The 15,513-nt window shown below is 40.9% G+C and overlaps 1 protein-coding gene across 2 annotated transcripts in view; it reads right to left on the reverse strand.

Moving 5' to 3' along the window:
- Positions 1-15,513, reverse strand: part of negr1 (neuronal growth regulator 1) — a 174,540-nt gene that overhangs the window by 16,439 nt on the left and 142,588 nt on the right. Inside the window, exon 7 of one of the 2 annotated variants that reach the window (XM_080882361.1) lies at positions 13,868-13,909. The exons of the other annotated variant lie outside the window; for it this stretch is intronic. Coding sequence (XP_080738487.1) covers positions 13,868-13,909 — 42 coding nt within the window. The remainder of the gene's footprint in view (positions 1-13,867; positions 13,910-15,513) is intronic. 2 annotated transcript variants of the gene reach the window in all.

Here is a 15,513-nt window from a genome sequence, read left to right on the forward strand (position 1 = left end):
AATTGAAACGACGCGCGTGGGCTTGATGAACTTAGGAGAGGGTCCAGACAGTTTCAATAACATAAAAGACAGAAATGGAAAAGAGCTTTAGGGTTGCCTCTGTGTGTGATTTAGTGTGTTTTCAAATAGACAAGAGTAAGTGCTATTTAATGGGTGATGGGCAGTGTGGGTTGGTTTAAAGGTAGGTGAAATTGTCATGAAGAGAGGGACTCTTTGTCCAGGCCTCTCAGAGATAATTGTCTGAAAGAGCAAAAAAAAAACCAAAAAAAAAACCCAAACCACTCCACAGCAGTTAATCCTGAGAGGGCAGAGGGGCAACACTGAAGACATCAAACTTGACAAAAAACAAATTAAAGAAAAGATGAGGGAAAGGTGTCTGGAGTGTGATTTGAGAGGACTATGGACTAAACTCTTTGCTCTGTCATAAGGACACCCAGTATGGGTCCACATAATCGATAACACCGTGTCGTTGAAGGTGAAACAAGTGCAGAAAGTCACCGGGATTCATTTAGAAATCGTTCACTGTGGAAAAGGAAGCAAGGTGTGCAAAGCCCTACTGAAGAACAGCACTAGTGAAGCCTCCTGTTACATTTCCTCCTGTATGATCATGCATACAAAGTAGAAACCAAGTACATTTAGATCTGTTTGTCTCCGGGCTGCTGTGATTAACAGGGGTTGAGTTCTGTCTCAGTCAAAGCTATATGAAATGCAAATCAGTAGCCAGTACAGTCACATCTCTGATGGCTGACAAGCATTTTCATGCAAGTGTTGTAGTAGGACTTAGAGTTCAATTTACAAAGTGAGCAGAGAACAAAGCTGAGCTGAACTCAGGTGAGCCCCGAACAAATCTGTTACACCCACAGGAAGGTTTCTTAAGGATTTCCTCCTTTTCCTCCTGTACCAAGGTGCAACGCAGTGCATGGATGAGAAAAAAGCTCGAGGGGCCAGGGTGATATCAAACTGACTGGACACTTTCATAGCTTCCCTTATCAAAAGTATGCATCATGTGTATGCATATGAATAAACTCAGTTACATTTGGGTGTGTAACACTTTGCTAGGAGCCAGCCATAGCATTTGCAAGTCAACACAACAGGAGTATTAAATGACCAATTTTACATCAGCTATTTTGCTGTGAAATAGCAGGTAAATAGAGGAAACTCTTTTTACAGCAAAGCGCTTTCATTATTGTCATCGCAAAGCCTGATGATGGTAAAGACCTGTTTACCCACCATTTCATGCCAAAACTGCAGTTCCTGTTAAAACCACTTTGATGAACACTTTATATGTGAACATTATAAGGTGTTGTGTTTCCCTCCTCTCATCCCCGACCGGTTGCGCCAGATGGCTACCCCTCCCTTAGACTGGTTCTGCTGGAGGTTTCTTCCTGTCAAGAGGGAGTTTTTCCTTCCCACTTTCACCAGGTTCTTGCTCATAAGGGGTCATCTGATTCTTGGGGGTTTCTCTGTATTGTTGTAGGGTCTTTATCTTACAGTACAAAGTCCCGTGAGGCAACTGTTACTGTGACTTGGAGCTTTATAAATAAAACTGAAACTGATTAAGATTAAGATTAAGGCTGGCATCATAGGTAAGAATAGCAACAATGTAACTATCTGATAACTCCACTGAGAGACTGTTTAAAAGATAAAATGACCACATATGAATGTTTGGTTTATATGTGGATATTTGAAGAAGATTGTGGAGATTATTGTGGAGAAGTCCACATTGCTAAATATCTGGTAATTAACAACTTTATGTCATTTGAACCATCATACAGCCTCCCTCGAAACAGCAAGTAGTTAATAATATAGATTAGCCTTTGTTAAATGCATAATGCACAATATCAATATACACAAATTAACAAAATATGGCTAATTTATTGTGGAGAAATGCAACTAAAGAACAGCAGGAACATTTCCCTGCATCACTAATCTGCTTGCTGAATTAAACAGGGGAGAAAATTATTCAGCATCAGACCTAACAACAACAGAACAGCAGCTAAAACGCATCTCCATATCATTATGCCTCTATGTTTGATTTATACAACTGAAGCCAGTCTTCAAATAATGATTTCTTTGAAAATTTTGGATGCAAGGGTTGAGCATAGGTTTTCTTTTAGAAGCAGTGGGCACAGTATCTTTACTCCTCAGGCTTCTTCCTCTGCCAATGTCAGCAGGGGTTGTTTAAATTGGGCAAGCGAGGAACTGTGTAATTCCTAGCACTTATCATGGAGTGACATATAGGCACCAGTCTCTCTAGAATTTAAATACAGGGGAAGAAGACATGTCATGGGTGGGCAGAGTTCCTGAGGTTTATCGGGGCAGTTGGCAACGAAGACAAAACCACCCTGGCACGATCACATGACCTGTAATCTTGCAGAAGACAGCTGTCACACACGGACGGGTGACAAATTAAAGGGAGAGCTGACATCAAGTGTCTTAGCAAGGTGTTGAGCCACCTTGTGCTGCTAGACAGCTTCAGTGCCCCTTGGTACCGATTCAATAAGTCTCTGGAACTGAAGTGGTGGAGTGGAAAATGCATGATTTTAAATCATTTTCATACCTAAGCCATTTAATTAGACTAACTTTGTATTGATTTAAAGTGACCCTTCCCTCTCTGGGGACAAGTAAAGCTAAATCGCACCAGCAAAATGCGCCTCCAGCATATTAGAGCCACCTTATCGCCTCACCGTCGTGGTCAAAGGTTTAACATTTATATATCTGCAAAATAATACAGACATGGAAACATATTCTTGAGTAATCTCTCATAGTGTCTCGTGTTTTCATCTCAGACTCTTAAAAAGCAATGGCTAATTTTAATGTGACAGTATCAGTGCCTGCGGATGGGGATGCAGTGTTCCATTGGCTCTGATTTGCTTCAATAAGCCACTTCGGTAAGTGCCTGTTTAGGGTCATCATTAAAATCCCAGAGATGCCAAAGCAGAGCTGTTATAACACAGTGAAATGCAACATTGCAGACAACACAGCATGCACTGGTGAGCACAGCAGCACGCTTAATTGAGCAGGAACAGCGGTAAGTGATCAGGGTTAAATTTAAATGCCTGTGTTTTAGATTCTGTGAGAATAAACTACAGAACAAAGACAACTGCTCAAACACCCAGAGTTTAGGAATGACATCTGCATGAGGCTTTATTGGATTAGCAGGAGTATGCAGTGTGAGCCCGCAGGTCTGCGGATCTCTTAAGCAAAGCTACTTCCTCAACTCGTTCCTTAAGAACCCCAAAAGTGAGCGTGATGCAGCGAAGAGCCTCCTGAGAAGTGAGCGAGCCTGAAGAGCGCATTTGCTATATTTCCAAGGGCAATGACAACATGTCCAAAGCTTTCTCTCCATTACTACTAAAAGTGTTCTCTCCTGTACCTCAAAATTATGCCCATTTAACTCTGCTGAAGAGTGCACTCACCAAAGATGAGAGAGAGGGAAGACCTAAAGCACTGCACAGTGTGAACCCACTGCAATCTACAAATTGGCCAGAAAGCCATCTTTTCTGATTTACCGTACGTAAGTGTGTGGCTTTCTTCAATCATCCTCCTTAATGCACTAACCATTAGAGTCTGTCCAGAAAGAGAATATACCCTGGTGTCTCAATTATAGACCAAGACTGAATCTCTACAGCAGCCTTTTGTGGTCATAAAAGGAAATGACTATCCATTTTCTGCTCCAGCTCTCACACAGCAACGGCACGGTCCTGTCTGTTGTTGGGAGCGCCAAAACTCATCTTTCCAACTGAATTGTCTTATTAATCACCCCCACTGCAGCGGTGAGAGTGCCAATTAAAGTTGGAAAGAGATTTAAATTGACAAAAAACCCCATTTTCAACGTCCCTTTAACAGCAGCTTCCCTTTGTGGTCCTTTCTGCTTATTTGCAGAACTTTTTACTCAAGAGCAGGAATGGAGGTTTTGTAAATACAACATCAAAAACTGGGAAGGATGTCGCGGACCTGAAAGCGCTACAATGCATAATGTGCTTTGATCTTCTGGGTACAGCGTAGAGATGTGTGAGATTTGGTGATCTGCAAACTCTGAAAAGTTATACCAGAAAAAAAAATATAAGTGACAGCGACAGGGATAAAAGCACTGCCTCCAACAAGAACTCAAATACGAGATGGGAAGAAACACATGAAAGAAAGAAGATTCTTTGGCACAACTTAAAAACTGGGAAAAGGCTCTGACAGGTCTCAGTTTTAATATCCACCTCCAATATTATCATTGCAAATACAGAGAAATATCCATGAAAGATGAATACAGGGAGAAGTCTGTAAAATAGTTTTCTCGCTCTTCTCGAGACAGTTGTTTAAGTGAGCGCCGCTGTGTTTCTTCTCCGTGTGTGTGGGACTGACAGCATGACCAGGTTTGCATTTAATGGCCGGCACTCCTGAGGAGATGCAAAATGGGAGAGATAATCAGAGGCAGAGAGAAAAGCGGTGCATGTGGGAGCAAGGGAACAACGCTGTGTGAAAGAGAGGCAGGGACAGAGAGACTCGGTGAGAGAAATGTGGGATAAGTAAAATAATCTGCTGACAGAAGGGGAGGGCAGCACGGCCATTTAAATCAGAGACTGACAAATAGGTGAAAGGCAAGCCTGAAAATGAGTCTTTGCAGGGGGCAGAGGGGAATGGTGAAGGTTAAGGTCCATGAAATATGGATAATAATCTGTTTATGTAGTTAAGATAGGGAAGAGGAGAGGTAAAAAGCCCTTTGTGTGAGCTGAAAATGTTTTGGCAATGCTGTCTGAGAGCCTAGAGTCAGAAAAATATTGCATTACTGCTAAAACAGGCTCCCTCTGAGACGTCTCCAAATTTAAAGAGTTTAAATTTAGTACACGTGCGTGATTGCAGAACTCTAGCTTAGACTGTACGATTATTTGTATGATTGCATAATTGCCTTTGCAGTGCATTTTCTCATATATATTATATATAAATCATTTGACTATGTCTCTCACTCATATTCGCACGGTGGACCTTGCTTACCATAGGGGACCCTGGTTGGGCTACTTAATGCATTTAGTCATGTGGACATGGTCAAGACAGCCTGCTTACGTTCAAACTGAGCATTAGAACAGTGACTTTGGCAGGGTTGTTGGTGCCATACGAGCTGGTGTATCAAAAAATGCTGATCTGCTTGGATTTTCCCACACAACCATCTCTGGGGTTTACAGAGAGGGTATAACGAGGAAAAATATCCAATGAGCAACAGTTCACTGGCTGAAAATGCCTCGTTGATATCATAGGCCAGAAGAGAATGGCCAGAGATAATAGGAAAGTAGCACAAATAACCACTCGACACAACCAAGGTATGCAGAAGATGATCTCTGAATACAAAACATGTCAAACCTTGAAGTAGATGGGCTTCGGTAGCAAAAGACCACACCGAGTGCCGCTTCTCTCAGCTAAAAAAAGGAAATGGATGCTATAATCCGTGCAGGCTAACCAAAAGTAACAGAAAATTGGAAAAAGCCCAGTCTGGTGAGTCTCAGTTACTGCTGCAACATTCAGTAATAGGCTTAAAAACAACAACATGAAAACATGGATCCACCCTGCCTGCTACCAATGCTGTAACAATGGGGGGTATTTATTTTCTTGGCACACTTTGAGCACCTTAGTACAACTGAAGTGTGTTTAAACATCACAGCCTACCCAAGTATTGTTGCATCTCTTTATGACAACAGTGTAACATCTTTAGATAGCTGCTTCCAGCAGGATAACATGTCATGCAACAAAGTTTAAAACATGAGTTCACTGCACTCAAGCAGCCTCCAAACTCACAGAGTCGAATTACGGATGTGCAGCGGACAAATCTGCAACAACTGTGTAATGCTATTATGTCAACATGGTTGCTTAATTGCTTAATTTTAGGAAAATGTTGGGGTTAGAATTAATTAAAGCAAATGACATACACGCCACATTTACTCCACTGGCATTGAAGGTTCCCAATAGATGTATGAGGTGTCCCTTCACCAGTGTGGACTCGTCTGTCCATCCAAGAATTGCCCTGTGTTTAATTTGTAACAAACGGTGTGCGATCAATATTAATAATTGTTTTTCCTCAGATTATAAAAGGTTTCTTTTTTTGAAGCATGTCTTAAGTGTTTCATAATCAGTTAACCAAAAGCAAACAAGGAGAAAGAGCCATCACTTTGTTTTAGAGCACACTTCTCAGCACAGTAAAACACAAAATCAATTTCATTGTCGGTATCTCCTACATTTAACTAATCAGCATTAGCACTCAGAATGTGTTTTAGGGCACAGTAATAAAAAGCCCAGGCAGCCACAGCAAAACAAAACCTAGCCTGTAATGACTAATATCACACAAACAACGGAGTACCAATCAGTCAAACAACAAAAAATAACACTTCCCCTGATTAATACTCATTTAGGAAATTACAGAGAGAAAACAGAAGATCACAAGGCAATCGCATCGTGTGCTATTATAATATCAAAGTAATGGCTTTCATTTCCTGAAAACATATGCTCTACACTACACTACACTACACTATGGTAATGCATGTGTTGTCAGAAGGCAAGGGAACTGTTGATCAAATGGATAAACTCTGGCAACCCTAGCACACTTTGACATTTCAGAAGATAATGCAATAAAGCCGAGAAGAGTTATAAACTCAGCCTTCCTCAGCGCTGGATATATCCTGTATAATTTAGTGTTTACATGCACTCACTGGTGGCTTTTGAGTCCCTGTTTTCTTTTCATTAGACATTATAGAATTTCTGTTTTATCAGAGGAGGAGATGGAGGTTTTATTTGTCGAGCCTATCTCACGTGTTTTTAAAATGTTTACTGAAACAACAGGTTTCTGAGCGAGGAAGCTCACAGGCTTCCAGTTTCGCAGGACAAAACTCCCGATCTATTTACATTGTTCCGGGATCGGGGGGTCAAGCGTGATAGATGACATGCCATCTGCTTATCAGGCCCTTCCAGAGGTCAGTAAAATTGAAGGTCAGCATAACACCTCAAAACAAACTGTACGGGACAGGAGTTGGGGGTGGCAGTGCGTTGCAGGAGCAGAGCACGGTTCCTGATCTCGCCACCACACAACTGATAAGGCTAGCAGAAAATGCGCTGCCAAAAAGGATTATCTGTGGGTAGCTCAGTGTGTCTGACACCAGGCATGCTGGGTAAAGTAGAGGCAGGGCTGTTTACTGTAAAGGTTTAACACACTAAAATGTGGTCTCAACAAGCCCAGTGCTCTAGGATTTACACTACCAGTCACACTCATAGCACACTCCAATGTAGGTTTAACAGTGGGAGATACTCCATCCTGCTGAATATTTCATAAGTGCAATGTATTAATGCAGTCATTAGCTTGGTATGACTCACAAACCCAAGTAGACAGCAGTCAAACTGGTGACTATATTTTAATTGTCACTTGACACAACTGAACTTCAGCACTTCTGGCTCCTACGTCTGACTACAGACGTGTAATTGAACTGTGTGCATGTGTGCTATTTGTTAGAACAGCAGTTTCACGTACTGAGCAATCCGGCGTAGTTCACCTCAGGATGAGGACTTTATCCATAAAGTCTACAATACCTACCTCTGAGCAACAGGAAAAAAACACACAGCATCTCAGTATGGGTTTTATCTGAGTGCAAGTTCAGGAACTTTGTCTGTGGTTGATTTATGGAGCTTTGAGGTTTGCAGAAGCAGGGAGGTGGTAGAGTCTCTGCAGTCTCTGGATTTAATGCCAAGGGAAGGAGGAAAAAGGCCTTTTTTATATCAGTTACCTGATTCTTTTCAACCGGCTTACAGTGTCACATTGCTTCACTGCTAAAAATACAACATATGGAAAGTAAACCTGGTTTAGTTTGAGAGGCGCAGTAGAGCAGATGAAGACCGTGTTATCTAACCGATGATGTGTAATGAATGATTAGTGTGATTGACTTTGTCTGGGACTAAACAAAGGACAGGCAGATCTATTCAACTTGTCCAATGACATTCAAGAAATCCAATATCAATCTCTAAGTATCAGTGTTCTCCTGCATGCCGTCAGAAATAATCCTAGTGGAAATTAAAGGCATATTGTGGCATCAGAAACCTATTATTGTGTGCTGAGGTGAAAGAAATCTGCAACTTTGTTTCAAATTTTTCTTTTATGACTCATTTGAATACATAACTTTTGTTTCCTAGGTATCCCAGTACTTTTAGGATGGCCTAGTACTGAGGTTATGATGCAATGATCAGCATTCTAGTCGTCCGTGTGGGCATCGAGCATATGCTGGAGCATATGTTTCAGAATATATTGCGAGAATTTAGTATGCACTGCTGCAGGGCAAAGGAGCAGGGCAGCCCGGTAGTATATTCAGGGGGAAAAACTGTGATACACAGTTAACCTGTGCATGTACAAAAACAAAAAACCTACTGCCTTTGTTATAAAGCCTACAGCTGATAGCAACTAATACTCCATCTCAGAAGGGAAACTAAATCTGCACATACAATTTTACTTTGTAATTCTTTTTGCCTCCCCTAAGGGCAAATATTTGTATAAAAAATAAGGTACTAAACCAAATGCGCACCATTTTTTACGCTTAAGTTAGTAAAAGTCATACGCTGACAAAATCACCAAAGAAGTACTATATATAGATTCAAAGACAGGCTGGATGTGCTTATGGGCTTCTTCAGTTAGAGTTAGTCTAATATTTACAAAGTGATGGCCAAGAGAAAATATTAATTTAGAACTTAAGAGAAAAATGCCAAGTTGTGTATTTGTAGAGTGTAACATAAACAAAATCTTCCTTAGAGTCTTGCTTGCGTCAGCATCAGATGAAATAGGAAACTCAAAGAGCAAAAGCACATTCAACCTTGTTTAAAGTAATCTTCCAAAGAAGACATTACCCCAATTTCAGACATAAATTAGCCAGCTATCCTTTCATTAGAGAAGCTTTACAGGCTTACTATAATAATTTGATTAACACAACTCCCTGAACCTCAGGGAGCTGAGTGAGTGACTTTTGTATTTTAGAGGACTTTGGAAGAATACTTAATGAGGTAGATTATCTCTTTGATGTTGTGCTCTGGACCTTGAATAAAGCAAGATATATGACCTAGCCCTGCTCTAAATCAATCAGAAAATGGTCTTCATTAAGCCGCTGAAACTTCCAATTTGAAAACATCTTTATAAAGGAACCCTCATCTGAGTCTTTGTTCTGCAAAGATACAAGAAATTTTCAGGGAATAAATCCCAGAAAACTTTAACAGCCTACTCCACTATCTTCCAAGACACATAAACCTTCATAGACTCATTAAAGCACTCTCCCTATCTCCTAAAGCTTGATGCTGGAATGGAGGACGGTCAAATAAATGATTCACATGCCAGAAACGCGAAAGCATCGGCATTACCTCTTTCTGTAATTCGTTTTAATTATACCAGATAACAAGAAAAAAGGAAATTATGTACCATGAAAAATTAGGCCCCAATAAGAGGATAAAAGAGAAAGTCAAACAGTATGTGAATCATGTTCACTTAGCTACACTCACGCCTGAATTTGTTTATTTGGAAGTTAACATGGCACCTGGGAATTAGAGTGAGGTACCTCGGTTATGTATAATGCATGCAGTACTCCTCGAACCAGCAGCAGTTGTGCATCTTGCCTCATGAAGACATGATATGCGGCTCAGTACAGTGTTAAGAACACTGTTTTCTTAGAGTCAAGTGATCCGAATAAACAGTAGTGAAAACCTGTGGGAGCAAACACTCTTATCTCAGATCTACATTTCATTGGGAGGATAGGGTGGCACCAAGCCAGCTGCTTTAGAGAATTGGAGCAGTGCTTTGTTTGGGTAAATGCATGCAGATCCATATGCTAAAGATAAAATAAGCTTAAGGCCTTGATTGTCACCAAATAGTATATTACCATTTTGCACAGCATAAACTTTCACGGTGCAGTACATAAAACATCATCTCAAGAGGCAGAGACAGATGGCTTCCCTTTGTGCGTGTGGTTACCTGATAAATGTGAATGTATCTGTATGACATAATAAAACAGGTAAAGAAAAAATAAGATAAAAGTATGAAATGATTTGTATTGATCTCCATGGGTGCAATTCAATAGTCAAAGGTCAAAGATGCTTTTGTGGTGGTAAACAACAACTGTACAGTTATACTAGGCCTTACAGCTCACACAGCTGTGTAGACGTTAGAATACTAGTTACATTTACCAAAGGAATCGTGTTACAATCTGCTCCTATCACTCACCAACTGTTCAGTTTGATCATATACCCAAACAAAGTCCCAGTTATGTGCTTTTGTAGTGAGTCAGTAGCATCTTCATATTATACAGTACTGTCTTGAGGATGCAGACCTTTTCACAGTAGTCTTAAACAATAGTTCCCTGGGCTTTCTGAAGGTTTTTATTTGGACTTTGGCTGCTTTTTCATTCATTTTCAGTCCAGTCCTTGTACCTTACAGTCCATGCATTCATCTTTAGTAGGCTTGATTACTGTAACAGCATCTTTACAGGTCTACCTAAAAAAATCAGTCAGACAACTACAGCTCATTCAGAACTCTGCTGCTCGAGTCCTCACTAAGACCAAAAAGTGGACCACATCAGTCCAGCTCTGAGGTCTTTACACTGGCTGCCTGTCCGTCAGAGGATAGACTTTAAAGTTCTGATGCTGGTCTATAAAGCTCTGAATGGTTTAGGACCAAAATACATCAGTGACCTCCTGACCCAGTATGAACCTTCCAGATCCCTCAGGTCATCTGGATCCGGTCTTTTATCAGTTCCCAGAGTCAGAACCAGACACGGAGAAGCTGCATTCAGCTTTTATGCTCCTTATATCTGGAACAAACTCCCAGAAAGCCTCAGATCAGCTGAAACACTCAGTTTATTTAAATCCAGGTTGAAGACTCACCTGTTCTCAGCTGCATTTGAATAAAACACAAAATCCACACTTTTAAGCTTAAATTTCAAAACTTACATTTTAACTACTGATTTTATCTACTTTTTTTTAATCAATTTTAAATCATGCTTTGATTTGTTTTTGTTTTTTAATGTCTCTGTAAAGCACTTTGAATCACCTTGTTGTGCTATATAAATAAACTTGCCTTACCATGCACATAATACATAGAATTATAAATGCAGAAACATAGCATCTTGGAAATCTGTCTGTCAACATCCAAAGATTTGAATGTCCTTCTAAAAACATTCAGTTAATTAACATGATGTTTTAGAAATCCATCCATTCGCTTATCCTTCTTCAGGGTCGCAGGGTACGCCCTGGACATGTCGGCAGTCTGTTGCTAACATAGGCACAGACAACCATTCACGCTCGCCTTCATACTTATGGACAATGTAGAGTTTCCAATTAACTTATCCCCTATTATGTCTTTGGGAGGAAGCTGGAGCAGTCAGAGAGAACCTACCTGCACAAACACAGGGAGAACATGCAAACTCCACACAGAAGCAGCAGAATGGTGGCATTGAACTCAGGACCTTCTTGCTATGAGGAAACAGTGCTGACCACTGTACCACCGTGCTGCCTTGTTTTAGACTGTGTATACTGTGGTGTATAATCAATTATGTAAAAGGTTGAGGCTTTTAAGATACAATTATTGTCTCAAAAACATCAGGCATGACATTTGATTGTTTGATCTTTTGTAGTACATCATACTGAAGACCAAGTAGTGACCCATCGCAGTATGACAGTCCTCACTGGATAAACCATGAATGGGTTACTGACCAGCTTTCCTGAACACAAGGCAACTAAGCCAAGTGAATCCTGCTTCTATGAATTTCAGCCATGATATATTTAGTTTTGCAGATGTGAGCTCCAATGTTTATCAGGGATGGAGCATCATTCACGTAGAGGTCCATGCTGTTATTTAGCAGCGCTAAAGGAACTGCAGCTTTTTGCGACTAATGGTGTCATTTCACATCCCAAATCTTGCTTAGAAATATTTCATAAGTTTTCCTGTTGGGTGGGAAACTAAGCTTGTGTACAGCTGTGTCTGTGGGATATCAGATTATACAAGTGCTGAGTCAAACAATCTAACATCTACCATAAAAATAGGATTTAATTAACCTACACAATAGCTTTTTTGGCCCATTGGAGACGACTTTTATTAGAGTAGTACTGGCCCAGCAAGGTTAGAAATAAAAGCACAGTGACGGATGTTTCCTATTAACAATGTTTTCTCTTTGTAATTTGATTTTGTTTTTGTCATTTGCCCTTGATCAATGGACTGAAACATACACTGCCAAGTGCTGTGGGGCCTGAGATTTATTTATTTATTTCCCCCCATTTCAGATCTTCGGATTCTTTTACCTTACAGACAAGAAATTTCATTCTTATTTTGGGACCACATCTCCCCAAACCCATTCATATGGGAAATAAAAGCAGATAATAACTTGGTAAAAAAATAATAATTATGAAACTTAATTATACAATGTTTGGGATCTAAAATAATTCCCTTTACCAAGCCAGTTAGTGAAGGCAGCATTGAGAAATTAACTTCAAATACAACTTGGAACAAAGCAAAAACAGTGGCTCACTGAGAGAGTTTATCTCCACGATTGAAACCACCGGTGTTCCTTTGGACCATGAAATTGTCATTTGTTCTGCTAGCATTACATCAAATGAGAGTTCAGGGCCATGCCAGGACAGTTTGTTGCTGCTGAGCTTATTTTAACTTGTTATCTGACAGAATCTCCATGGATAATTATATCTGGCTCAGACAGACAGGTAGAGAATGTCATCTTTCCACAGAGCCGGGTGAAAAGTCACGAGAACTGCCTAGGAGATAAATCGTGCAATACGAATCCTCGCGTGTGATTACAGTACAGTATGTACTGTAAGTGCAGGTGCATTTGGGCACATCAGAATATTTCAGAATGTTTTCATTTCAGCGTCTACAATGCGCATCTGTGTCAGAGAAAGCTTTTAGTGCCAGTGTGCTTCTGTGCACATGAGCACAATTAAGCAAAAAAAAAAAATATAAATAATGTAACCACCATGAGAGATTACATTCTGCGACTTGCTTAAAACCATTAGAGAGGGAGAAGAGACGGCCAGGCAGAGGGGATTATTCTGGGCTGGAATGTGGAAGCAGCAGAATGCAGTGAGGAGGGGGAAATAAGGGCGACGTCGACAGTGTAGCACTGACAACAGCACTAGGAGGAGATCAGGTTAAAGAGGGTGGCACGGCGCCAGAGGACTGTTTTAAAGAGGAAAGAACAGAGAGAGAAAGTAGGGGGAAATGATTGAGGAATATTACGAGAGAGACAGAAAGGGGGGGAGGTAGTTTTCCCTTTTTCTCCTTTTGGAATGGGGGGAAGAAAACTACAAGCGCAGCGGAGATTCCATCTTGCAAACAACAAACCAACCACAGGCCCTTCACCACCGACGGTGTACTGCCTTTCATGTATACTACATTTAGCGAGTGGCGGGGAGCAGGAGAGTGTTGTTGAGAGAAAGAGAGAAAGAAGCCATCAGCATTATGAAAAGCATCAGACCCAACGGAATATGGAGCAGCCACTTGATGACACTATTTGATCCAAGTGGGGGTGCTGGTGGGAGAGGCGGGGTTGTAATGGCAGAAAAAAGGGGGCGGGGTAGTGTGATGGCACAGGCTGCAAGAAGAATAATGTAGCCAGACTGAAGAAGCCAAAAAAAAAAAAAACAATTACCAAAAAATAAAAATCCCCAAAACAAAAGATTAAAAAAAGAATAAATGCAAATATAGAGTATAAAAGACATACAGTGAAGCTGTACACCCAGCAGGCACTCCAGCCAGCCAACTGAAATAAATCGAGATGGAGGAGCGGTTTTCAGCTCAGGTTAGTATGAGGCAGCGGCTCACGTTGCTGATTTGGTGTACAGCATGGTGACATATACTGACCTGGGCTTGAGACAGCACTAGTGGTGGTGGGTTCAATAATTGCTACAGGGGAGGAGAGGGGGGGAGAGGGAAGGGGAGGGAAAGAGGACATTCATGTATTATTAACAGAATGGAGACATAAAAAAATAAAAATTTAAAAAATAAAATAAAATAATAATAATAATAATGCATGCAAGGACAAAAAAGGACAGGGAATGGCGACAAATCCTCTCCGTGCATTAAGGAGCGATGGCTATAGCGAGATGCAACCTCCTCGTGCTAATAAAAAGCACCTTTCCCCCCAGTTGCCTCTGATTTGCATGAATTGCTGCTAAGACAAAAAAAAGAACAAGGGCGAACCCAGCAGCCGGAGCCAGTCCCAAACCCTGAAGGGATTTTGTGACCTGGTGAAAAGTCTTCATTTCTCTTCAGGAATACTCGGCCACCTGCACTTAGTGGGGGTAGTTTTTCAGTAGCAACACTCGGCTTAATTTTTTCTCTCCAAATCGTGTTTGGAGAAGGCGCTAAAGAATAAGCAGCAACAATGGGAACCTTCCTCTGAGGGAGGAACTCAATCTTGAATAGCTTTCAGGCTGATGGAATTAAGTAACATCCAGTGTGGCAATCTAAACAGCTAGCTTGTGCTCTTTAAGTATATATGACACATAAATCTTTGTACTTGTGTCACATATGCAGCAACGACCCCCCCCCCGCAGATCTCGTATCAACACTCAACAATCACCTTGTCGACTAAATTGGTATGAAGATATCAGTGTAATGCAAACACTGCTGCCCATTTGATCTAACATAGCTGTTTGGTAAACAAGCACTCAATTTGAGAAAAATCTGTACCCACTTTGTGCAGTGACTCACTTGAGAGCAGAATCTGAAATGTGTAGCAAAAATCAAAGCTGTTCTTTACCATAAGGGCTAAACTCAAAGCGATACAGGAGTCGGCATTGCTATCATGTGTTTTTCGCACATGATAGGCTATAAAAATATTTAGACTTCCTGCAAAGGCGCTATGTAAGATACAAGCCACCTTCCTCCTAAAAGGCTTCATGAGAGCAGAGGAGCTTAAATGTCACAAGAGAAATCAAAGCAGCCATGATTACGCCTTAAAAACATTCACACGAGGAATACAATGACTTTCTGTCGTTCCACCAGTGCCGCGCCACGTTAGCGATAGTGCAGAGGCTACTTAGTCTCTCTATTTTAATCCATTTACATGGGAACTCAATATGGGCACTTCACCTGCGGGGCAAAAGAGGGTACGCTGTAGTCCCCACCATGCTCTCAATCTGTGGTCTGTGTTGCTTTTCTGAAGCGCTCAAACAAGTGTGTAATCACTGTGTTACTCTTTTACCGAGCCACTGTTATGCCAACAACAATAAAACATTTGCTTTCACGTCGTTTCATCATTCTATTTGAGGTGGAAATTGTTCAAGAATCAGTATTCATACGTGAAATGATATGCCTTTTTCCCTCGGTATATTGGTGAGGAAATGGTCGAATTCATCTTTTCTTCCACAAATGTTTCCACTTTAAGTAGTCCTGGGGGACCCAGTATGTGAAGAGAGTTTCTTTTCAGTTCTTCAAACAGCCAGCCGGGTGCTATCTGATTAATACTTGAGCATGGATTCACCACTGAATCATTTCATGAGCTC

This window comes from Rhamphochromis sp. 'chilingali' (assembly GCF_963969265.1).
Source record: "Rhamphochromis sp. 'chilingali' genome assembly, chromosome: 5".
Taxonomy (NCBI): domain Eukaryota; kingdom Metazoa; phylum Chordata; class Actinopteri; order Cichliformes; family Cichlidae; genus Rhamphochromis; species Rhamphochromis sp. 'chilingali'.